The following is a 26411-nucleotide window of genomic DNA, read 5'->3' as shown; positions in this document are numbered from 1 at the left end:
TTGCACGATTTAACCTCCTCACACCCGGGGAAGGGAGAGTGTGCTGGGTGCGGGAGTGCCTGGCTGCATGGTGGGTGTGGGGCGCTGGCACCGGCACCAGCACCGGCACCGGCACCGGGGGCAGGCGGGAGGAAGGCAGGGCGAGGGGCCACATGGCAGGGCGGCCGGCTGCAGTGCAGGGTGCTGGATCCCTGCTGCTGCGTGCTGCGTGTGCCCCCAGGATGATAATGTATGTTAAGAGGAAGGTGTATGTCACCCACATTAAAGGAGTTTAATGTGCTTGGAGTCACATTATTGTACCCTTGTAGAATACATTATCTGTCATGCTGCCTTTACAGGCTGTCACCTCGCAGAAAGGCTACAGTGTTCCTGGAAACCATTATCAGACTCTAATGATATTATCAAAATTGGAGCTCGCTGCGTGGGGGGGGCCAGGAGGAGGCACCGTGGCGGCTGGTGCTTCCTGTGCCCGAGATGAGCCTCCTGCGGCCCTTGCAGGGCGGCTGGAGCCGTGGGACGGGGCTGCTGCGCTGCAGAGCATCGTCTGGAGCAGGTCAGGCACCTGTGTGTGGGGTGCTGCTGGGTGCTGATGTCCCATGCATCTGAGCGTGGTCCGGGGAGCCTTCTCAGGGCCGTGCTGGCACTTTGTGCCTGTGCCTGCACAGGGGAGACCAGGCACACGGACACCGTCCTCACCACGTCCCGCCCTGGGTTTGCCCTTCCCGTGGTGATGCCTGGTGGGTGCAGAAGTGCTGGATGCTCTCTCAGCAGCTGGCAGAGGGCACGAGCCCAGCTCTGCCTCAGCCAGCGAGCGCTGCTGGAGCCCTGCTTCCAGGAACTGCTCCGTGCGGACAGACTAATGGCCTGGCAGTCGATCAGCATGGAGCCGGCTGCAGCCACCCGGGCACTTACGGACGGGGAATCTGCAGAGCAAAGAACGGCTCTGGGGCCACTCATTCCCTGCCAGCGCCCAAGGGCACGGCTGGCACGTGGGAGCACCTGGACTCACTCCTGGTGGGGTGGGTGAGGGCATGCGCTGGGGAAGGAGAGGGGCTGCAGGCAGTCAGTGAGGGGATGCTCAGCCCGTTCCCTGCCCTGGCACAGTTTGGATGCGAGCTGTGGGATGGCACCACCCTCATGCAAGGCAAGGCAGCGGCTGTTTGTCCTGGTGAGGCAAAACTCAGCAGCTCCAAAGCCTGGGCTGGGTGCCCTGGGTGCCCCTGGTGCTGTGAGGCAGCTTGGTGCAGCTCAGCACAGCGCAGCACAGGCCAGTGAAACACCAGGGCCAGGGAATGTGTCGGCCTCTAAATATTGCTCTTCCTTTTCCCTGTCAGGTGAAATTAAAAAAAAAAGGGAGCCTTCTTTTTTGGAGTGTAATCTTCCACCTGCGACAAGGAGCCACGTAAACTGATAAATTGCAGATTAAACGAGTGCCACACTCCACTTCAGTCCCTGGCTGTTAATTCCCCTGTTGTGCAATTCCCTGCTTTCAGGGCCTGTCAATTCCACCTAATCGCAGGAGGCACTAAAACACCCTGCCCTGACAGCCCCAGATCACGAAACCCCTGACTCCTCACTCAGGTGGATTGCATGCATCACTTATGCACAAATCAGCAATATGCCAGCAGGGAGGAATTATGTCAGATGACAGCCCAGACACGAGGTACAGATTGCAGCCCCAGCCCTGACAGATTGCAGCGCGGGGCCGCGCGCTGGTGCGGGGCTGCACTGAGCTGGGGCGCGAGGCGCGGGCACCCCGCGGGGGCTGCTGCAGGGGGGGCAGCGCCGGGCCCCGGCTCCCCCCGGCCGTGTCCACGCCACATGAAGGCGTCCCCAGGGCTCGCAGGGCAGGGCCTTGGGGGAGGCGAGGGCGCGGGGCTGGGAAGGCTGCCGTGGGCTGGGTGTCCGCGGGACGAGGCTGGTGCCAGGCCTGTTCGGGCTGCGGGCCTGGCCTGGCCCCGCGTGGTGCCGCCGCTGACCACCCTGTCCTGCTGTAGCATTTAACTTGCCTTAGCCTGTGATCCTGAAAAGCTTAAATTAATGACAGCCTTGCAGTTGCTCATTAATAATTGCATCATTACTGTATGCGATTGCATTCTCCTGACAATAATGGTGTTTGCTGGTGTATTTCTAATTATCTGGTGTTTCAGCTCCCTAATAGAGCCCCGGCGTGCCTCGGTGTGAAAGCCGCCCCGGTGGGAGCACGGCCCAGCCGGCAGCCTGCTCGGACCACGCAGGACAGTGGTGCTGTGCCGGCTGGGAGCAGAGAGCGGCTGCTCCCAGGCCACGCCAGCCACTTCCCTCCTTGCACAGAGGATGCGAGGGCACGGAGGGGTCTCGGCCTGCAGCCCCGCTCCTCGCAATCAGCAGGGCTCCTCGGAAACCTTCCTCGGGCGCTGGGCAGCGATGGCAGTGCCAGGTGCCGGCCGCGTGGGTGCAGCTGCTTGCAATGGGTCGGGGCCCCGCCGGCTCAGTGCCCGCTGTGGCACGGCGCGCTGACCCCCTGCGCTCCCCACCTGGGGAGGGTGTTCATTTGTAGTTAAAAATCTATTGTGACTTGTCAGAAAAATGAATAAATGAGCACATTATTTTTTCATTTTGGAGCTCAGCATCTGTTTGTCTAATCAAGAAAGAGAACTGGGAAAGTCAACCAGGGCTGACGCACACATTTTATTTAACTTTTCCTCTGTCAAAGGAGTTTAAATGTGTAATGAACAGGCCATGGTGATTTGAAATATAATCCCATTACTCTGATGAGATTACCAAGGCTGTGAGAGTTCACAAATCATGCTTAGGGTTTTTAGAGTGAACAACACCCTGTTGAGATTTTTTCCTTCTTTTTTTTTTTTTTTTTGTTTTTGTTTTTGCATTTAAGAAGAGGTGTGTGGGGAGAGTGAAATGTGACCATGCTTAACCCTTCATACAGTGCAGCCCTGCTGTGCCCTGGCTGCTGGCGGTGGCTATGAGCAATGCTGCGGGGCCGGCACCGAGCGGGGCGCGGGGCAGTGCTGCCACCATGCAGCCCCTGCAGCCATCGCAGCCGCACGTCTCCATCCCCATCCCAGCATCGCACCCGGGCGGCTGCTCCGGGATGTGATTTAAGGGGCGTTAATTTTAGCAGCAGTGGCAGCACCCAATGCCACACGCTGCCACAGCAGCACATTGCTGTGAAATTCATGCACCCAGTACAAACACGTCTCCATAAAGAACCCCCCCATTAAACTAAGGGCTGTGCCCAGGACTGCTCAGTGCCTTCTGCCCTGCCCCTGGTGTGGGGTGGGAGCCACCACGCTCCTGTCAGCGCCCCAATCCCAGCACTGCTGCTGCAGAGCCCTCGGGTGCTCTGGTGCTGCCACCAGCCCCAGCATGTGGGGAATCTGCTCGGTTTGCTCCTGGAGTCACAGCAAACCAGGGCAGTGCCCTTGGAGAGCTCAGGCCGGGTCTGCGGCCTCGGCTGGGACACCAGCACGTGCCTGGGTCAGAGGTGCTGCCGTGCCCTTCTCTGGGGCAGCCTCTGCAGGCAGGCCGGGGGACACGAGGGTCTCGAGGCTCCGTGTCCAGCTCACAGCATTGGCTGTGGCTGCAGGGGGCTGGGGGTGGCCGTTCCTTTGGGACGCACTTCAGCACTTTCACCCCGAAGGCCATGGGTTGCTGCCCGTGGCACCAAGCTGACCACGCACCAGCGGCCACGCTGCACTCCTCTGGCTGGCCGGTGGTGGGCTGGGTGAGCCCTGGGAGCCTGTGCTGGATTTGGGACACTTTTGTGCAAAGCCAGGCAGGACGGGCAGTGGTGGCTGGGTCGCAGCAGGGGCTGTGAGCACCCAGGCTGCAGTCAGCACCCACGTCCCAGGGCTCCTGGCGCTGCAGGAGGAGCGCAGCCCCTGCTGTCAGCTCACTCTGTGTACTCCCCAAGTCACTGGGCTTTGGTGGTGATTTTTGCAGAATATATCTCAACACACAAGGTAAAATCAATGATAAAGCTTCAGGTGCACAAGCAAGGCAGGTCCCTGCCTGTTGAAGCACAATAAGAGAAAATTCAGAAAAACTCAGAGGCTTCCAATACAGACTGATGCACTTCAGGGAGAAGGCATCCTTGTTACGTGAGACGGCAGCCACCCTCTCCTGCTGAAGCCTAGTAACAAGGCATGGAAGGAACAGCTTGCTTTGCTGACCCAGTTGAATGCCCATCTGAATCAATTAAATCTACAACTACCGGGGAAAGACCAGCCCGTGATGGATTTTTGTTCAGCTGTGCACAGATTGCAACCATGAGCTCTGGTTTAACTCTTCCAGCAAACACAAAACACTAGAAACATTTTCTCCACGCTGCGTATTTAAGCAGATCTGGGTTTTGGAAGTAAAATTGTTTCTTATCTGCAAACGAACATTTTGAAGTGACCTCGTTCCCCGGCTCCCCAGCTCGCCCGTTCCCCACCAAGCCCCCGGGCACACGGGAGGGCAGCGTCCCTTCCTTCCTGCCTCCCTGCCCTGCTCGGCTGTGCTGCGAGCGTCCCAGCTCCCCCGCAGGCTGTGTTAAAAATCAAGCAGGTGGAAGGGGCTTAAGAGGCTGTAAATACACGTGCAACGCAGCACCAATCCAGGCAAGTGACCACGCAGCCACAAACGCTACCACAGTTTAGATGGAGTTTTCTTTTTTTTTTTTTCTTTTTTTTCTTTTTTTATTATGTCAATCTTAAGGCTTTCCTGAAAGAAAAATACTGCACATATTGAATATCTACTTAGAATAAATAAACCTAAGTGGGTGGCAACAGCATTATGGCCATGAAAACAAGTAGGAGACTTGCGTAACTTTTGATACCAAAGTAGGCAATTTTTTTAGTTCGGTTAAAAGAATTGAAACTAGGTGGCAAAAGAACATTCACATAACAACTTTAATGTTAAATAGTTCACAAAGCTGATTAAAGGAGTCAGGTACATTGCATCATTTGAAGGGGCTTTCCCCATTGCATCTGTGCTGCATTTGTGCATATAAAATATTTTAAAATTTAATATCGTACTATAAAATATTGTCTCTCTTGTTTATCCTTTGCAGAGAAAGAGTCACGGAAGACTGCACCCAGAGACCCGTGTGGTGCAGGCAGGGCCCCCCCGGATGCTCCAGCTCCGGCTCCAGGAGGGCGGCACTCGCGTGCTTCCAAAGCTAAACCTTTTAGAACTGAGAAGGTCAATGCGACAGACAACTGACACACACCTCTCTGCCTTAGTGCTTACTCCTAAGCTACGTGTTAAGGCTCAGAAAGTTTTCTTTGTACAAAAGCAAGGTAGGAAAGTGTCCGAGGTGGCATTGCAGCGGGCAAGCAGACGGCCAGGAGGGCGCTCACCCTGCCCCAAGCAGCCGGCGTGCCGCAGCCTGCAAGCGTCAGCTGGGCTCTGAATGGCCTCAGAACGGGAGGCATTTTCTTGATACAAAACCCACTGCAGCAGTGCAGAGAGCTCCAGCTTCAGTGGCTTTGAGAGATTTATGAAAGACACCTCTGGTGAACTGAACCAAAAATGCAGCTCTGGTTCCCCATAATCCCATTCACGTGTTCCCTGATGTGTTAGACAGACAAGGCCAGAATAGTTACAAATCCCAGTACAAAGTAGGTCTTTGTTTGTATTTTTAAAGAATAATTCTGAGGAAAGGTGGAGGCACTTCCCAGTGCCCTGGTGCCAGCTGTCTCGCTGAGAGCAGACCCGTGGGTCCGTGGCCCTACGGCGCTGACCCCGCCGCTCCCAGGAGCAGGGCGATGCTCTCCTTGTAGCTGCAGAGACGCTGCCTTGGTTTTCAAAACATCCTGCTGACTACAGCAAATAATGTTCCATACAACGTATGCAAAGCTGAAAAGCACAGTTAAAGAAAAATATTTTTGAAAAAAAAGAAGCAAAAGAGACCTGACTGTCTCAACATTTCTTCACAGATCAGATCCCCTGCAATGGCTGCTGTTCCCTGGCTCACGGTTGCCTCCTGCACTTTAGCAACAGAAGTGTAACCATCTGGGACTGCAGCCTCCCCCCAAAAGAACTGTGCATCATATGGACCTTGAAAAAGATTACATCTGTTTATTAATAGTAAAAATGGATACATTTGTCCTACATTTTGTTTTTAGAAATTTGATCATGTCACAAGCAATACCTGTGTGTACGTGGGTGTATTACAGATGTATATAATTTATTTTAACCAGGCTGTGAAATAATATGTAATCACATCTCTTCTTGTGATTGTACATAATACAGTAATTAAATGATGCCAGTCTACGTCATTCTCTTATTTCTAATCAAAGGAACCTGAAGCGTAACAGTCTTCTTTCCGGCTGATATGGCTCTTTATTTTTGTCACAGGGGAGACTTCCCATCACCAAAGAGGGATAATCTTCCAACCGTGAGAGATGGGATAATTCAGATTTCTTTCCTGGCTGCTCCTGCCTGTTGGCAGCCGGAGCACCGCAGTCCTGGCTCCCACCTTCCCGGGCTGCATGGAGCGTCTCCTCCTCCGAATTCGGCAGACAGGCGTTCCTCAAGGCCAGGTGTTACTGCTGTCCTGATTTCTTCTCCTTCTGGAAGCTAAAGCTTGTTCTCCTGCTCAGTTTTCTTTGTTTCTGAGCAAAATAATCTGCTCTGGCTGTACTTGCTCGTGACTCTAGAATATAGTTAACCTGCAAGACACGAAGTGATATTTCATTTCCTTGCTGTTTCAATGGAGCAGCCCAGGGAGGGCACAGACCCTCATACCCCTAAACAAGGCGTTAGTAAAAATGGCAAAAATACAGCAGAAACAGCTCAGAGCTTCAGGAGAAGCCCCCTGCTGCATGGGGCTGCGTCCTGGCTCTTCCTCCTGGGCTCCTTGGGTGGGCGCAGCGTGGCCGTGCCCGGGCTGGGGGCTGGGTGCTGAGCATCCCTCTCTGCTCACCCAACCCTCCTTACCCAGCCTCCAGATGAACGCAGGAAGTCATGAAGACCCACAATGCTGGTCTAATATAGTAATGGGCTTCAATAAAAGATTTTATCAGCTTTAATAAAAATAATACTTTCATTATGATGTTTGCATACTCAGCTAATCTCATCGTTTCCCTGTATTTTGGCACATTTTACTTGATGAAAGCATTTTTAAATGATATTTAACAAGCCTGCTATTCCCTAAATTTATTATCTCCAGTGCTTTGTGATAATCACATAGATAATTTTAATGGAAGGTTAATGCAAGAATCAAAAAGATAAAAATGCCCTTTGGTCTGCCATTAGCTGGTTAATATGCTGTGGCTTAAAACTTGCACAATTTTATGCACTGTAGAGTGTTTCACTTTCATTGCATATTACAGCTTAAGGCATAAAAATATAGGGAATTTTCATGGTCAATAAAGTCTCAGTCTTTCTCACTTGATCATGTAAAAAGCCTAATTTGAAAAGTCTGATTTCTCTGCATCTCTTAATGCTGATGGAATTGAAAATAAACTGGTAACTTATGCACGAAACCAGAAAATATTCTGTATAAACAATTTGTGAGTTAAGAAAAAAGTACTGTTCAATAATATTTCTCTCTTGAATATTCATGCTATTCATAGCAAAACTTTTTTAGACTTCTTATATGAACAGTCTCAGATCTGTCATGTGTTCTGAAGACTGCAACGGTTTATTTAGGGTTAAGTAGGAACAAAAGAATTTGTCCTAACAATCCATGAAGAAGTAAAAGCAAATGAACACTCACCGGTGTTATTAATAAAAAATGTTTTACCATATGTCAGTTATTTAGTGGTCCTCTGAACTTCACACAGAAGATAAAAGCAAACATAACGGACAGATTGCAAAAATTACTATTTTAAAAATTTTGAATTGCTAAAAAATCCTAGATTGCAGAAAATTAAATTTAATCTTCCAATATTGTTACGAAAAATTGTTTCAGAAAGTAAATCAGTATGTCTCTGCACTGAGCTACAAGGAAAGCAAACAACTCTGATAAAGGATCGGGGCGGGAGGAATAACCCGTTTGCCCCGAACAACGTGCCCTCCTGGCAGAGCTCCTGCCCTCTGCGTGAGCCGGTGCTGGCGCCACCAACCCCACATCGGCCGGCGGATTGAAGTAATCCTTGGGGATTATTTCAGCGCACGGCTCCGCGGCAGCCCCAACCGCTGGGCAGCCCCGGCGCTGGCTGCCAAGACCCAGCGGGACAGCCCACAGACCTGGACACGTGTCTGAAGGTGCAGGGTGCCCAGACACAATGGAATTCGGTGGCTTCTGATAAAACTCAGCCGAAGATTGGCATCTCTAAACTGAAAGTGAGTCCAAGAGGCAGCCCTGCACACAGGACAGGTAGTGCCCTGCACGGCTGCCTGAAAAGCCAGTAACAGACACTGGGCACGCTCTGCTAAGTGAGATGCACCTCGGTGCTCCTCAGGCACTGCACCAGCCGTGTATTTCTAGAACCTCCCGAATACTTCCATGTCTAACAAGCGGTAAAACACTCCAAATTTTGGGTCACGTTAAAATTTAATACTCACCTTCAGTACAATTTCATTGACAGTAGCAGCATCTGATTCAAAGTAAAGGTGTTTGTAGTCATGATTGCTTAGATATGTAAGTTTAAATATTGCATGACCTGCAAAGATAAGAAAAAAAATGCTCAGAATATTCCTCTAAAGTTTCCGCAGAGCTTGTGTGCCTGACAGAAGAAAAACACAGATGGTGATCTTAGCATACCATCAGCACAACAGAAGGAAGTAATGAAACGCTGACAGGCTTCTCATGTCATTTCAATTTAAGGCAAGTGGTGGCTTACAGGAGCAGCTGAACTCTATTCAATAAAGTTCATTTTCCCATCACATCCCCACTGCAGGAAATGCAAAAATCTATCAAATGGCTAGTTAGCTCCCATTCAGCCCAAGACCATATTTCAGTTAAACTACCACATTAGAACTACTTTATGTAACTATTCACTGTATAATCGTCAAATGTAGAAGATAAGTGTTATATTTAAAATAAAAGGTCAATTAACCCCAGAATTATCACTCTAAAATCCTTTCCCCAAAACAACACCCAAACCTACTCAAGTTGCTTAAGGCAAAGGAAAAATGTCACTGTAAAATACAAAACGGATGCAGCGACGATATTACAAAACTAAGCATCTCTCCTCCTACAAGCAGAACACTCAAAATTAAAGTAAAACTGTAATTTTTATCTGTGTAGCACTTTGCTGGCAGGCTTCACTGCTCAGTCCCAAATGGAGGTTTTAAGTGATTAAATGGACTCGATCTGATGACAGCCAGGCCAGCCTCCGTGGCTGCCTTTGGAGAATGGCATGGAAACTGGTGACCTTTACCAGCACTGCAGGCAGGACAGGAGGCACGGCTTCAGCAGAAAGCTCTGTATGCAAAACATGTAGGAAGGCAAAATATCCTTCACTCGTTCAGACGTTCATGGCTTCAAAAATTAAAATTAAGCATATTCTATACATTATACTTTTCCACCAGTTTTCACATAATTTATTCAGTTCAAAGGTCAAAGTTAGCAATCCATAAAGTAACAGCCACATTACTGTAAATTCACATCTTTCGTGAAGGAAAGCTAATTTGAAATCTTATTTACATTATCTAATTCTCCAGATTTCCAAAAAATGACTGATATATGCCCCAGATCTGTGGCCAGAAAATTTGAGACGTGCGTATTTTACTGTGGCATGTTAATTAAACACCATTATGATGCACTAATCTGGAATATAAATTCTATATTGAAAAATTGGCTAATAATAATAGTAAAAAAAAACCTTTAAATCACTTGACAAATGATGCCTTGGTGGTACTAAAAATGCGGGAATTCCTGGCTGCAAGCTAATCAGTATGTTAATGCATTCACGCCCGACTTCTGCTCGGGACTGAATTCAGCATCTTTACGATTCTGAAAGGCTGCTCCTGGAGACATGACACAGCACTGCACGGCACCGGCACGCCACGACAGCTTCCCCTGGACGCCTGAACGCACAGCTCCAGAACGCGCTACAAAATAAAATAAAAATCGCACAAAACATGGTCTGGAGGATTCCAAGGGAGGTTTTTTGTATTTGGTTTTGGAAGTTTCCTTGGCGGTTCCTGAGCGTGTGAACGAGGACCCCTTCCCCTGGCTCGGACGCTCGTTCCCCTCTTCCCTGCCCCGGGAGCAGGCGCTGCGGGCCCCGGGACAGCTCTGCTGGTGGGGAGGGCAGGGGGACGGGGGGCACCTGGAGCTGAGCCCCCGCTGCCTGCTGGACGAGGGCTGCAGTCCCCTGCCACCTACCCCTGGGAGCCCCTTTGGGGACACCGCTCGCTGCCCAGCGGGTTCCTCACCAAGACGGGGGAGCCCGGGCTGGGTTTGCAGTCCCGCTCCCCTTCTGGTAGAGACACAACCTGCACCAGAGCTGGAAAGAATAAAGACCCGGTGTGCTGACAGTCTGCTGCTCGGCCATACATCACCAAGTGGAGGTGGGGCAGAGAGCCACGGAATGAAATATTAATACAAAAATTTAAGTGAGACCACAGCCTTCGTCATGCCTGGTGAAAAAACCCTCCCCAGTATCCCCAACTTTCCGCTAGCCCAGTGATCTGCTCCTCTGTTCTGGCAGAAGTATTCATACAGCTGACAGAAGCAGAACACAGAACTTTATTTTGAGGACTTATTTTAGGATTGCAAAGAGTCAGCTGTTTTGATGACAATTAGAGCAACGGATGCCAATAACAATTCTGCTGCAGCCTGTGGCAGGAGGCAGAGCTCGCCCTGCTCCCCGTGCCCCACGGAGGGCCCAGTGCTGTGCTCGTGGCCCCCTGCACGCAGCCCCGGCACACCCGAGGACAGTGTCCGTGCCCGCTGCCCGTCCATGACAAAAGCTGCTCTGGGCTCTGCCTCTCGGGCAGGTGCTGGCCGAGGCACGGAGCTGCCCGGCCGTGGCAGGGGACGGCAGCGCTGCCCCCGCGCAGGGACCGAGCGCGCGGCGCCTGCCCCGCTGTGCACAGCCCGCGGAACACGTCCTACACCCTGCCAGGTGATTTAGTGGAAAGAAGCTAAAAGGACTTTTCTTTAGAAAGCCCCATTATAGCATTATGTTTATGTGCTCCCATGTCCATGTTATACTATTTACAGCATGAAATATTAGTTCATTGATATCATAACTGGCACTTTGCTCTGCTACTGTTCTAGCCAGATGGAATTTATGAATTGTGAGATTGATTTCCATTTCCAAGAGTGCTTAAATATGTGATGTACCACTTTCCAATAGAACACCACCCTTGACAATTCAGAGATCAATATGAACTTCAATGGTTTTATATTTCCATATAAGAATATCTGGCAACAAACAGCAGTAGCTCAAGTGGCTTCTGCCATACTTGATGGTAGAATTAAAACAAACGCAGATGTTTTGCGAACAACTTCACTGCAGTGCCTGCTGCATGAACAATGTGTCCTTCAGTCTGTCTGAAACACGAGTGTTCAGCTGCAGCAGCTGTCACTGCCCTGCCCCGGGACAAAGGCACGTGTGTACATATACAGGTACAGTCACCTGCCGACGAGGTGGCAGCGGCTGGTGGCAAGAGGGAACTGAACAGGGAAACTATTAATCAGCATTTTGCTATCGATTTTACTGGCTCTGCAATGGAAAATACATGCTATTTTCAAATACATTTATCTGATAAAACATCGAAGAAAAGCAAGTGAAATTATAGCAAGTCATCTGTTATCGGATGCCATGCGTGCAGTGTGAGCTCAACAGATCTCTGCAGCCAACTCTGCTACGCCAGGGGAGTGCCCTGGTGCCCGGACAGCCCGGGTGCATCCCAGATGCTGAGGGTGTCCCTGTGTCACCTGCAGGAACATCTGCTTGGCCCCTCGCCCCGCACGCTGCAGCCAAGACGTGCGGGCTCCCCCAGCCTGCTTGTGCCACTGCCCCACGCCTGCAGCGCTCCTGCCGTGCCTTGTGGCGCTGACATCCCTCTGACAGCAGGGAAACGGCATCCTATCGCTGGTGCCCTTTGGACGTATTTTGACAAATCTTTCCTAACCTTTGAATGCTAACAGGTTCCTAGGTGGTTACACCTGGAGAAAGGCATGCAAGAGACTCAGATAGAAAATGTTAATTCACTGAAAAGGAGGAGAGCTCACTGTCAGCACGATGTCTTAAACTTAATTGCTTGGCATATCTCCTGGTTTTTAATATTACTGTACTGACAAAAAAGTGAAGGAAGGGGCTAGTTATGGTATAAACAGTAATCCTTCCCAACCCAGAGGCACAGCCACACGCAAATCTACTGGTCATGGCTGGAAACTTATCCTTCTCACGGCGTTTGGTGAAACAGTGCTTGCGCAAACTGCAGCCTCCCTGCTGCACGTCACCCCCCAACACACACAATTTGGTTTTGTGTTTACATGAGGCAGACGAGAAATACTGCTAGAAAAGTTTCCAGAATTACTGACTAAAATATATGTACATGCTCATTAGTAAATCTGCAAATTTCTATCTCAGAAAATACACAAAAATTTTGTGCTCCACTGTGCTTTAATTTATACAGGTGAAAACAAATTTTCACCTTTAAACTGAAGTAATGCACTTTCTTTATCAGCATCTCAAAACCACACTTTTTTGCCTGGAAAACACTGGAAGGATGTGGAATTGCACAGGAAAAGACAACTTCTTTACTGAACTTGCCAAGACTAGGAATAGTTTGTCTTCTGCCTTTCCCATCTCTGCCAAAATCAGACTGTATCAAAAGCCTCTGTTCGTGCCAATCTTTAAAACAGTATGTACTGAATTAAATCACTAATTAGATGAAGGATGAAAAGAATATTCATGATTCAAATAAAACAGAAAACAAACACAGGGAAATGCAAATTTATGTTAAAATTTCAATACACCTTGATGATTGCTTTGTCATTACAGGGCCCTAAAGTATAAATCAACAATTAAGATACATATAATATAATCTATAATATATAATAAAGAGCTAGAGAAAGACCTCTATGAAGAAAAAAAAAACCTACTTACGGGCATCATTTCACATTATCACCATTTTCACCACTTTGGAAATTGTGACCACAGTATCAAACCTTGAAATCTCTTCTCACAGACTCGGAAGGGATTACAAAGACTTTAAAAATATACTAGTAAGCAGGCAGGGAACCATGGAAATAAAATACATGGCAAGCAATGTTTCTGTACAGAGACAAGTTTAGCTAAATGTGGTATGAAATGGGGGCATGTCTGTTCATCAACCCCTGAGGTATATACTCTAAAGCTTTGGGGAGGGACCCTGTTGTTTTAAATCCATATGTGCTATGTCAAAAAATGATGCCGTGACCCTGGGACAGGGCCTGAAGGTCCTACAAAAATGCACGTGTTGCACTGCCATCAAAACACCGAACCTGACAACCCCTAATGAACACAAAAACTCAGATGTTTTCTTTCAGGGGGATGTCACAAGCTGCTGCACAGCGGTGGCTGGATTGCCAGGGACACAGCACCGGCTCTGCCAGCGATGGAGACTGGACAGGAATCTGGGCATGAAGGCGGGTTATGCCTACTTCACACCAGCCATCCTCACCCAAGAGGTGCATTGTTTGGAGGAGATTTCTCCTCCACAGGTAGCAAATGCAGCCGAAGTTATGGATGAAATGCTGACCCCACCAACATCACTGGAAAAAACGTGGAGTTGAGACCAGGCGTTACTGAAGTGGGAACAAATGTTATGGATGTGATGAAAAGAAAGCTGCTGCCCTGCTGCCCTGCTCCATTCTCAGGGAGCAGCGTATTTCAGGAACACTTGTCCCACAAGTCAGGTCTTTATATCCTGCTATAAGCTTATTGTAAAACATTGCTATTAGTGCATGTCTTGTTTCTAGATGTCCTGTAAAAGACCACTTTTATGTCAAACTATAGTAACTATTCACACTTCTGGATTTTTTTTCCTGAAACCTTTTGTTTCTTCATTGAATTATTACCAAAGGCAAAATACTAATAAAGATTTTTGCAAGAATGGTGAAAATCAAGGTGGAACTCAGGCTTGCCCAAAACCTTTTCACCAGCAACCTTGTTTTGGAAAAAAGATGATAAATAAATCAAAATGCACTAAGCAGTGTTTCCACATGGCAATCGCCTCCTTCATTGCGTCTGCACCTCATCAATCACGCTATTGTCTGCTTGAAAGGCGAGCCTTGTAAATGTCATATCCACTCAAGCCCAAGGAGAAGCGAATCAAAATGCAGCAAGGAGTTTTAATTGGATAGTGTAATTAAACTAAAAAACCCCAGCAGAATAGCTTTGACAGGATAGATGAAGACCCCTTTTAATAGGGCTACAAAACATATTTGTTAAAAGGATGAGGCAATGCACGCTCCTGATAGTGCTCCAGAGTACTTTTATGAGGAGGCTACTCACTGGTGGATGTTTTTAATAAGTTGCAGCCACCCTTGTGTATGGCACCAGGCAGGAGCAGCCCTTGCCTCCAAGCCACTGGCAGTGGACACTGACACTGAAGCGGTCACCAAGCCGAAGCTGTTCCTTCAAGCCTCCCTTGCTGCCAGCTGCTTCTCCGGGGTGTAAATTGTACGAATCGGTGCCAAATGCACACGGCTGAGTGGCCAGCTCCAGTGCTAGAGGAAAGGCAGAGCAGCTCCCGGCACGGCACAGCGCAGACCACGGACGGCTGCTCGCACGTCTCCAACAGCTCTGCCCTTTTGCCAGGGCTCAAGCTGGCCGCCAACAACCTGGGCACAGTCCTGAGCCTGCCACAGAAAATGGAAAATACGACAAAACCAAGCACCATCTGTGACTTTGCTCCCTTCCCTTTGAGGCATTTAGCCACTCTGCAAACAACACGTCCACACGCATTTGGGCTCGTTTCTTTCTGTTGCATACCTTGAGATTTCTTTCACTCCACGCCTGAGTCTTGGTAACATTTTCTCTGCTGAATCTATTTTTTATCCTTTGACCAGAATCTGTGATTAGGCTTCTATCAAGTATGATTTTTCTTCTATTATTTCCCAGACTGCGTTGTTCACAGCAGGAGCATTAATATTAGGAACTACCGCACAATATTTTGTGCACCATTTGCACAGTGCCTGGATAATTGCTGGCTCTTTGCTCTGGCTCCACTGCAGGGCTATGAACAAACATGCAACATCTTTATTTAAGATCCCTGAGCAGCAGGAATCCATGCCTTCCCAACACATTCTGTACGTTTTTAGTCCTTTCACAATCCAATAACAAATTCATTAAATTAGTATTACCCAATGTGCATAATCTGGAGGAACCTGATACTGAATTAAAACATCACATACCTTTAGCTTTAAATGAAAACTACATAAAAGCATTTCAGCCATCACTTTGGCTATCACTTACAGCCAGTATGAATACTGCTAGAAAAGCTATTTTCGTGCAGATGTGGAATTCAATGGGAAAGACTGACTCGTGTTGCAACATCAATCAAAACGTCGGCTCTGCTGGCAGCTCTCGACAGTAAGGCAGGTTCAAAGGTCACAGGATAAAGAAAAAACCAAGCTCTGGTTCAGCTCTAATATCTCCTCGCTAGAAGTCTTGCAAAGGTACCTACCCCCTTCTGTACTAGGCGGCTTTCATTAATCTTCTTGCCATCTTTTTTAACTAGTCATGCAGAACCGCTCGATAGCAAGACATATAATGGGGAGGCCCTGTGCCTATTACCAGGTTAACACTCTGTTAAGCCCCAGTGCAACAATGGAATAAGAATTTAAAGGAAATCTTAAGCTGCAGGGTGCAAAGCAGGCAATTAAATTACAAACTGAAGTTACCAATGTACTCCATGACCTACAGAACACCTTTGTTTAGACTCCCTTAATATTAAGGATATTTTGACCAAGCAATTGAGACGTATATGCTTTACTAAAAAAAAATCAAACCAAACAAGAAAATCCACAAAACAAACAAACAAACAGAAAAACGATCACAGAGAACATTTCTTCAATGTTTCAAGTAAATTATCAAATAAATCTGATTTCTGCAGCCGTCATAAAATGCGCTTAATGGAAAAAAAACTCATGTATTTTGAAAACTGTAAGTCTGCCCAACCAATTAGTCTCAGTGCCACTGAAAGGCCTCCCCTGAGCTCTGCTAAACCCCGTGAGCACCAGTGCCAGATGCCAAGGCAAGCTGGTAACCCTGGCCCTCAGAAGGACAGCGACACCGCGGCGGTCACAGCCGCGCTTTGTCCACAGTGCACTTTGTAGGAGAGGCAGTGGTTAGTGACACTGAAGTTTCTCCCTTGTCCAAATAATGTAAGAGACATTAACAGAATCAGATTTCCTTTAAATTACACTATTGCAAAGGGATATAATTGTATTAAACATATTATGTTGCTTCCTTAAGACTTTATATTATGTACACTTAATTGAGATACAAAGCTCTTTTCAGCTATAAAAATGACAACTACTTTATTAAGGTTTAAATCTTATTTCTCAATGATAGGATGCTTCCTTTCAAGATTCAAAACATTCAGAATCTCTCGTGATAATCAGACTGAACCTGATTTAAACAAGGATTTTATACGCAGTGTTTCCAGGTTCTAATGGCATTTGATCGAGCCAGCAGGGCCATTACCTCTTCCCTCTGTCTAAATTCAGGGAGTCTGATTTAATTTACAAATAAAAATTCAAATTCTAACCTGGGCCTACTACAAGGGCAAACAAAAATCATCAGCCATTCCTGCCTACGATACCCCCACCAATGACAAATTAGATGCCAAAGCTTTCTCTTTCCATTCTCCATTTCCACTAAGTGCAGCTCCAAGTCCTGCTGCAGCAAAGGAAAGCTTCGGCTTCGAGCCTTCCTGGAGATATTCACAACACGTGATCTATGAAGTTGTCAAGTTCTTTAACACACAAGTGTCACTGAAGCTTCACTGCACAAACCTGTCTTTGCAGGTAAAACTTTAATTGAAAGTAAGCATGAGCACCCCCACTATATATATACAATGTCTATTTTTATGTTTCTGTAGACAAGTACCAGTAAAAACCTCTAAAATCTCGTTAGTCAGAAAGTCAGACCTACCTGAATATTAAACTGTGTTAATTACCACATGCAGGTAAACAAATTTTGCATGAAGTTTCAGCTGTACTGAGCTGTACTGTGACCAGCCCTCCACAAGGACCCTTGCCCAGCCCCTACACAGCATGGCCAGCCATAACTGGAGGCTCCAGAAGCTCCTTCCCTGCTCTTCAGAAACACAGCATGTCAGCACAGCACAGCAGCACCCAACTTTAGTATAGCCCCAGTCGCTAACGTCTAGGGAATGCAGTCATTTAATAAAATACACACTCTGTTTTCCCCCAGTGTAACTGTACAAGCCCTGTTACATGTGCAGAACACTTCTGAAAGATGAAATGGAGCATGTTTGTGTTACAAGAGATAAAAACATGGAAACAAAATATATTGCAGAACTCAAACACCTTATCTTCACTCAGCCTCTCTTTCTTTGCAATAATTCATTCAAGAAAGATCCAGGAATAATTTTTGATGTAAACTCTGCTACAAACATATATCACTATGCTGATAAAAATCACAGACAAAACTTGTGAAATACAGTGAGTTTCATTCCTTTATGCTACTAAAATAACTTTTTTCCATTTAAAATTCAAGAGATACCGATCTGCTGTTAAGAGTTCCCCAAAATGCATCATTCTGAGATGTCACATTAAGAATCTCTCCTACTGACCCAAAATAATGACTTTTGGAACATCTTTGGTGAATCTGGAGGAGGCCAGTGGATTTCAGGGGGAATTATTTTCTCCTTTTGAAACTATGTCAAACACTTACTTAACATGAAAACTTTATGAATGGTCACATGAAAACAAGTAAATAAAATCCCAGTATCATAAAGATTGCCTTTGTCATAACCTGTCAGAATCCTCTCAGAAGTGACCACAATTCTTCATTTAATCGTCTCCACTGAAAGGCGCTGCCCTTCTGGCAGCAGACTTCGCTTGGGGCTGAAGTTCTGCCCCTTGTTTCTCCCTGGGGTGGCAGTCGCTGCATTTGGATACAAGGGTCTTTTCCCAGAAGAGTGGGGGCTGCCTCTGGGGCTGCCAAGCCCCCATCCCCTCCACAACACAGCACCAGAGGCATTCAAGGACAGCCTGAAGGTCTCACGTATGTGTGTTAGCAGGAGTGTGAGCTGGAAACCTTGACTTTCGAGGCTGGATTTTCAAACACAGCCCCATTTGTTGGCGCAATTTTACCACAAGTATTTGCAATTGAAACGAAACATGGCTACAAAACCAGAGGTGTTGATGTAGTTACAAGTGCAAAACTACACCTTTAATAAGAAAAATTGGTCTGAGGTGCAACTGGAAATCAAGCACTTAGGTATTTAAAAGTACTACTGCAGATTCTGCTGTGGCCTTTGCTGACTGCCAGTTATCTGTTATGGAGCTGTGCTAGATCACTTCCCTCGGAGCTCTGTAAGGACAAGCGTTACATTTGGACTGCCTGGTCACTAGCGATGTCCTTCCCCAGAATCATGCCTTCCCAAGGACCATAAAGACTTGCTGGAGAGACAGAAAAGGAAGGCAGTGACTGGACTAAGAGCATGGAAATAGGAAGGGGTAATGAAGGGGAGAAGGATATAGTTCAATAATTGCTGATAAAATCTGTGGCAGCCATAAATTTACTCTTCCAAAAGAATCCAACAGATCATTACCTCTGTAAATATGTATCACATAATTCTCCCTCTCCGTCACCTTGCAGATAAGTACTTAATATTTAGCATCTCTACCCTGCACAAGTGCAAGTGTAATAAAATCCATCTGAGCTTTAGAACTGCAGTTACTTTTTGACAGGAGATAGTTACATTTTGACACCACAGGGGGACATTGCCCAATTCCCCTCAGGCCCATGCCCTGCTTTTTTAAAACAAATTTTACAAATTTAGACTCTCATTACTCCACTGATACAATAAGCAAAAGCACCAGCTTTTTAGTTATACTCTGAAGGTAGCAATCTTTTCCCCCTTTTTTTGGAGACCGGTTGAACTGGGACATCCAACGCATCCTCCAGCTGGTTTAGCTATCACTGCTGCCCAGGCATGGGCAATGTTCTGAAACAGGACTCCCAGCGTGGCATGTCGTAATTCTGCTGATCCTGCAGCCACGAGTGAAGCAAATGGAGACTGTGCTGATACTTACTGTATGTCTCAGATCCTCAGTTGTGTCTGAGAAATTGTTTAAAACCTCTCCAGATATTAAGAAATTAAAAAAAAAAAAAAAAAAAAGCAATTATGTGGAAACCTACATTTGACTACCGAGCTATGGGGCCAGACACCAGCTAGGAAAAACCAGTTTCCTTGGTATGACAATATTAGCAGCTACTGATAGTGGGCAAGAAACACTCTTAATGATGCCATTAGCTGCAAGCGGCATTTAAAGGACACTCATAAAATGTGTATCTGTTTATGTTATGTTCTCTACAACAGAATCAAGTCAGATTAAAAACATCCTATAATGAATAAAATACACCTATAAAAGGAAAGGACATGGTAGCAATAATTCTTTGGGCATCTAGCACATACAGAGAGGGAGAGAAGAGAGAACATAAATAAAAAGGACTACTCACTTGGGCTTTTTTCTTCCGCAAGGTCACAGGCACAGAGGAGTTCAGAATCGATTGAAATGGGTTTCTGCTTAATCCAAAACTTAGTGCTGGCCTTCTGATTAGTAACAGGGTCTATCTCTACCTTGTCTCCAGAAATACCTGAGATGAGAAAGGATAGAGAGCCACAATAGTGATCTTTTTAAGTGATTTCGTATCAGTCATTTGACACACTTTATAAATCTTAAATGGGATGAAGGTATATTGCCCGTTTGGGCTTTTTGAAAGCACAGGAGCTTTTGAAACCAAAAGCAAATGATTATCAAAGTGCATTGATAATCTGCATTTTATTCCCCTGCCTTGCTTGGAAATAAGCATACCAATGAGAAAAAAAAACATCCCAGAAAAAATTTTTCTCAACACACACAGAGCTCCTCCGGAAACAGCAGCTACACAAACTGCAAGATTTATACAAAGATACTGCTACTTTTTCCATCATCACTATTATATGTAGGAGACACTATCACACAACGTCACTGTTCTATCTCCTGTACTGTAAAATCTATACGAGAGGACAACACACATCTGTGGTGTTACAGGAACTGTCTTTGTGTTAACCAGATAATCATAAACAAAGGCGCCCAGTCCCAGAGATCTTGTGCGTTTTTACACTGCTGGCATCCTAAAGCCAGCTCTAATTAGGCTGCTTTGAAAGCAAGCTGAGGATCTGAGTAGCTCCTGGCACGGGCACCGGGCCCTGTCTCTGAACACGGGCTTCCCCAGATGGCTCCGGCTTCGCTCCTGCTGTGTGTAGGCTGACCTGGATACACGGCGTGCTTCCACGCGCAGAATCATACAGCAGACCTTTTGTGAGGGAGTGCAGAAAATTCCTACCCTATTATCCCTCTGCATGTCTCTCTCGAGCTCATGAAAGGAATGTTTTTCCAGTGGGATGCTGCACGAGCAGGCTGAAAGCTACCCGTGTGCTGGAACCTGCCCCAGGATGCTCCCTGCAATTTACAGCAGTTCTCATCACGGTGGTACAAAGCAAACGTCCTGCTACGCCGCACTGGCGAACAGAAGCTCACTGCATAGTGTCTGTTGACATGGCTGAACAAACTTCTCAGTCTGCTTTTTACACCAGGATGTGTGGAACCTTAAAAATAATTACATTTCTCAAGTCACGGCTTACTGGTGGAGCTCATGATGCAGCGGCAAAAAGGAAGTAGCACAGGAAAAAAAGTATTTAAATTTCACTTCTGCACCTCTGGAAGAATGGCAGAAAGAACCTTTCCCTCTTGAGGCTTTTGACAATGGTGTTTTTCAATACATTATATTTGGCTTGTCTGAAGCACAAGAAAACTAAAAGGAGCTGATGATTTAACTTTTAAGAGATGTGACAAAACAAACATAAGATGCCACACTCAAGACAACTCTCTCAAGCCCTCCAAAATTAAGTCAATGTTTCTTAAAGTCTGGTCACTGCTGCAGAATCTGCAAACCACGTTTGTACTTTATGTAACTAAAATCCAGGCATACAGACAGCAAGCAGCATCTGCTTACAGCAGCCTTCTTGCTGCAGTCCGTTCCACTGCACACAAGGTAACCTTCGTTTTAACCCTGCCTGCTAAGACAGGTGATAATAATGCCACCAACTCCCTCCCCTGTTCTATTAATCCAAGAATGCACTCTGTCATTAAACATACGTCACATCAAAGATATCACATTTCAATTAAGCATTGTATCAAGAGCCCAGTTAATACAAGGGCTGTTAGAACTAGGTAATGTGAGCTGGCTGTTGTTGTAACCAGAGCTCATTTTGGTTTGCAATTTTATTTTGGACAGATTATTTAAAATCAGCTTTATTGTTTCACTGTAGTGGCTAATTATTCAAAATGGGATTTTCTGTAGTTTAAGGAAAATTCTTATGTTCTTATTTCCTCGATGAAAGAAGTCAAAGCAAGTTCTAAAAATAAATGTGCAAATTCTTTGTGTGCGAGGTTTGTTCCCTACACCTTTCTTAAAAAAAAAAAAAATCACCCCGGAAAATATCCTTTAAAAATTTTCACAGTACGGTCCTGTAACTTCAGAATTCACAGTCAGTCAATATTGTTAATGCACCTTGTTAATTTGATAGGATTTGTCAGGTAACTCCACTGGAAAATTATATAAAACTGTTCCAGATGAACAGATGATAGTGACATGAATTAAAGTGATAGAACAATAGTGGAATATAAACCAGAAATGACACCCAAAGTGGCTGTTGATTTATTGCCATCCTGAGTTTGGTTCTGGGCTTCCATGTATATTAGTGCTACAAATCTGGGTCCATTTAGCAGAGAGATGCTCATACATACATCACCAGCTCCTGCTCCAAGCCAAGGTCACTCCCCATTGCATCAATCTTTTCTGCAGAGGCTACTTCACCAAGCATGGATTTTGTACCCATCTCAGATGTAACAGACTTCCTCCTCTTTCATCTTTTTTTTATCATGTAAAATACACTTTAACTTCTATTATTTTTATCTGCAAATTGTTGCTGTATACTTCATCCATTATTTCTGTATCTCGACATCACTGGCTTAAGCTCACACACATCCAAAGAGCACATTGACAAAGAATGTTGTCTTTTCTGTGTTATTGTTTTCGCAATCTGTATGCATTGAAACCTAAAATCAAAACAGTATTATATATGTGGCTTCTACAGTCTTGGTATCACAGCACAAATTAGTCACACTCAGAAAACAAGTAAAAATGCTCCCTCTACTATTTTTTTATTCATTCATTTTAGCAAAAGAAATGTCATCACTGTAGTAGTCCAGTAACACTGCTCTGTTCCTGCTTCCCTTGTGGGGGTCTGCAACTGTCCCCCGCCCCTTCTGAAATACTTTCCGGCAGCAGTTTTCCAAGACAACATGCTTCTTTTAGTTTTGCTAATGTAGTACATAAGCAAATACGTCTTGTGCCTTCACAACATGACTGAGCCTTTGTAAAGATGTCGGGAACACTGCTGTATGTGTATTACACCGTAACATTAGCTAAAACATAAAAACCCAGACCTTAAACTGCCACGGCTAAAGCTTTCAGCTGTAATAAAAACATCACTCAAAAGGGTCATTCCTCCCCTTGTCATTTACGTATCTCTGTTTTCTACCAAGAGCTATGCACAGTGTACAGACAACTGAGCTTATTCTGATATTTTCAGGAAATCTTGCCTCAAATTCAATAAACAGTACTCAAACAGCTAAAAACATTTCAGAAAGTACCTCTATGCAAACACCAATTCACAAACAGCTCACGTTATTGCTACTTGTTCTGTGCAAGTAAAATAAAATACAGTACAGAACCTATTCAAATAAAGTAAATATTTGCATGCACTTAAACGTTCTTCTGTGTTCAGCCTATGAAACTGGGACTCTTTTCCCAAAACCACATGGATATTTTCAGTGCAACCATCAAACGGCTAGCCAGACAGCCAATACATTCCTGTGCTGCTACCAGACCATCAGTGCTGCCAGTGAGGGGGCAAGGCGATGAGATCAAATTCTCTAGAAAAACTGTCGCTTTGCCACGGCTGCTACATAGAACTAATGACACACAAAACTGCTCGGAGAAAAGTCTCTGTAACTGACCATCACTAAAACAACACAGAGTATCTCCAAAACCATAGTTACTGATGAGAAATTTATATATATATATATATATATATATTTTACATTTCAGATTGCATGGAGCAGTCTGTCACTTGCACAAGATTAACACGGTGACACTCTGCAGCACTACTGCAAATAGCACCTCAGTGTTTATTTTATCAGCATTGCTCCTTTAATATCTTAAAAACATCCGTGAGAAAAAACAACAATATACAATTATTTCAACTTTATTTAGAAGCTTTGATGCTGCCCATTTGCCCAAACTTCGAATACCTCGCTGGGATTTCTTTGATATTTACACAATAATTAGAACAGAAAAATCCCATTGTCACTGTACTGTCAACAAAAAAATACATGTTTGCAGGATTTTATAAAAAGGGAATTTTTATGGTCCTTACACTACTGGACAGGGTCAGCTCCTTCACTACCAAACAAGTTAAGCCATTTGTTTCATTTAACAGCTACTCTCCCTTAACCATTTATCTTTAGTGATCTGTCATGACCTTTTCAGGCTCTCATTTCTGACAGATTCCAGATACAGTGAGTCAAACTTCACTGCGAGCAAACTATCACACCCAGATAGTTTACTCAAAAGCAGAAAACATGCCCAGTGCTGTCCTGCTTCAACACCAGCATATAAATCCTTCCTTAACAAGACAGTTCACAATAAAACTAGAAAGCCTCTTACGTGCAAATTTTGGAGACATATACTTTTATATCTGCTTAAGAACGGAAGAACAAAGAGATTGTAAAGACAACAATACAGATAATGCTATAGCTTAAATTTAGCAGTTCTACTGAATTATCAAGAATAAACATATTTTGTAAACATTACAGCACTTAATATCTTACTGCCGAATCATTTCTTTATGGAAGGTATTTGCAGGAATGTCACAGGTCACCTACCAATGCATCATTAATCAAATTTTCACAATTTAAACACAAAGATAAAAAGCCATTCAATCATTTTAAAACAGTAATGGGGCTTTTATAATTCAAGATTCTGTCATCCCTTGGCCTTCAGATTTTCAAAAGCATTCAGAAAGCTAATAAGGACAGTATAAAGCCTTTAGAGAATGCTACTTGTACCTTGTTTCACCTCAAATTTCTACCTGGTCATTAAAATTTTCAGTCTCAGAAAAGAAAAAACATCTTAATTCCTAATTTTGCATAGCCTTATTTAAAAATAACAAAACAGTTGGCAAGAAGCTTTCTATTAGGAATCCCAGATTTATAATAAAAAAAAAAAAAAAAAAAAAAAGAGAGAGAGAGAGAGATGGGGTCATTAAGTAATGGCCTTCTTTCAGAAGAAACATGTGCTAGCTGATGGCGGATAATAAAAATACAGAAGTGTTTTCAACTAAAAGCAATTTTTTTAACTGCTGAAATGCTAGCAACATATTCAAGTGATGTGCTCCATGATAAAATAGACCAACATAATAATGACTGCTTTAAAAACGTCTGAGATGGACAGTTAGCTATTAGAGATGGCCAAAGGTTTGAACCACTCCATTTTCCTAAGCGCTTTAGTACGGATTGATTTACCTAACTGAACATCAGTGGTGAATCGAAGCCTATGGATCATGCTGACTTTGAAGGACTTGTAATGGTGGCTACTGAGCATATCCTGAACTGTAGCTATATCGATCTGGGGGTCCTCCTCCGAGATCTCTTCTCCTCTTGAACCTGCAAAATACACCAACAATAATGAACAAGAGGTTTAAAACACGGCATATGATGCAGCTAGCGTACAGCTGTCTGTGCACACCTGCAGTAAGGTTTGCACCGTGAGGACTGGCTGATTCGTTTAGGAAAGAAGAAAATGCTCAGGGCCCATGTCTGTGGGAGGAGGGAGCTCTCATCCTCCATCCAAAGACAAAATCACTAATTTATTACAGACAATGCAGTACCAAATCACGTCCCACCTGAAAAGCAATGCAACACCCTGATGCCCGATTCTCACGGGGCATGAGACACCCGTGGCACCAGCCCCTCTGCCTGGCACATGCTGTCCCCAGCCACAGCAGGATTTTCAGGCACCTTCAACGCACACACTTTTACCATTTCCCTGTATTTCAGCACATCCCGATACGGGTGTAACACGGGCACCCCACCGCAGTGGCACTGCCCCTGCCACTTGCCTCAGGCCCGTGGTACAGACGCTGTGCTTTATTTACTGATTAGTATTCTCATTACTACCGCAGGTACCGGCTTTATAAAAGGTAACATCTCATTAAGCCCAAATACCAATTACTGAAAAAATATAACACACTTTAAAGATTTTTTGCATTTTATGATGTTGGATTAACACCAATTTAAACATTACTATAATGTGATATATAATTTTGCACAAAGTAATTTCTATGCCAGCTGCTAATAAAGCATCTCAGCTCTAAATGATCATTCCGATGCTGTTAGATAAAGTGGTATAAATATGTTTGAAAACTGATTTAGCTTCTTAGAGAAGATACTGAAGAATGACACGTTTTGTTTAATATCCCAGCTAATGTAGTCCTAAAAGCTGAATCAACTGCCAGTTCGGAGTACTAAATTTGCTGCAGGAGATTAATGAAAACTTTATATTTTGCTGAAATTTTAATAATGGGAAGATGAGATGATGGAATTTTAGTACAGGTCTTAAAGCTGCAGCACAGCAGGCTAAGAACTTGTTGAAGACAGGCAGCCCGAGCAGCCTCAGCACCAACGCTTCCCGCACCGACCTTGCACTCTGGCCATGCACACCCCCGCCCCGCTGGGGGATCCCAGCTCACAGCCGAGCTGGGGTGAGTTTCTGTATTTGGGCCCTAACAGCACAGAGACTGCTTGCTGGGAAAAGCAACAGCTCCCAGCGGAGGAAAACCCTGGCACTTGGCTCAAATCCCCGCTGTTGATTCAGAAGCAGGCTCCCTTTTAACAGGGCAATTTAGAGTTTCAGAACTACAAGCCATTTGCTTCAGCGAGGGAAGCTGTCAAGGTATGGCCATAAGCAGGACAAACGTAGGAGAGAGAAGAAAAAAACCCACCCGAGCAGCGAGCATTTTCCCAGCTTGCTGAGAGTGTTCCCTTTCCTATTTGCTAATTCAGTAACAAATGTCACTGCTTGTGATAAATATCATTCATGTCTGCATTAAAGTAAGGTTAGCATTTGCTGTTAAATGAGTCAAAATACATGTTGAAAGCACACAGC

The 26411-nt window shown here is 45.3% G+C and overlaps 1 protein-coding gene across 4 annotated transcripts in view; it reads right to left on the bottom strand.

Annotated features, from left to right (window-relative positions):
* Positions 1 to 6039: 6039 nt before the first annotated feature.
* The window catches only part of MAPKAP1 (MAPK associated protein 1), a 102219-nt gene continuing 81847 nt past the window's right edge, over positions 6040 to 26411 (bottom strand). For all 4 annotated transcript variants that reach the window (XM_084493693.1, XM_084493690.1, XM_084493691.1 and 1 more), the window contains 4 exons: positions 24770 to 24910; positions 19596 to 19733; positions 8497 to 8594; positions 6040 to 6656 (listed from right to left, as the gene is read on the bottom strand). In XM_084493693.1, the coding sequence (XP_084349819.1) occupies positions 6531 to 6656; positions 8497 to 8594; positions 19596 to 19733; positions 24770 to 24910 (503 nt within the window). In that variant the 3' untranslated portion in view covers positions 6040 to 6530. The remainder of the gene's footprint in view (positions 6657 to 8496; positions 8595 to 19595; positions 19734 to 24769; positions 24911 to 26411) is intronic.

The sequence above is a fragment of the Aythya ferina genome (genome assembly GCF_964211825.1).
Source record: "Aythya ferina genome assembly, chromosome: 20".
Lineage (NCBI taxonomy): Eukaryota > Metazoa > Chordata > Aves > Anseriformes > Anatidae > Aythya > Aythya ferina.
This window is presented reverse-complemented; position numbering and strand designations above follow the sequence as displayed.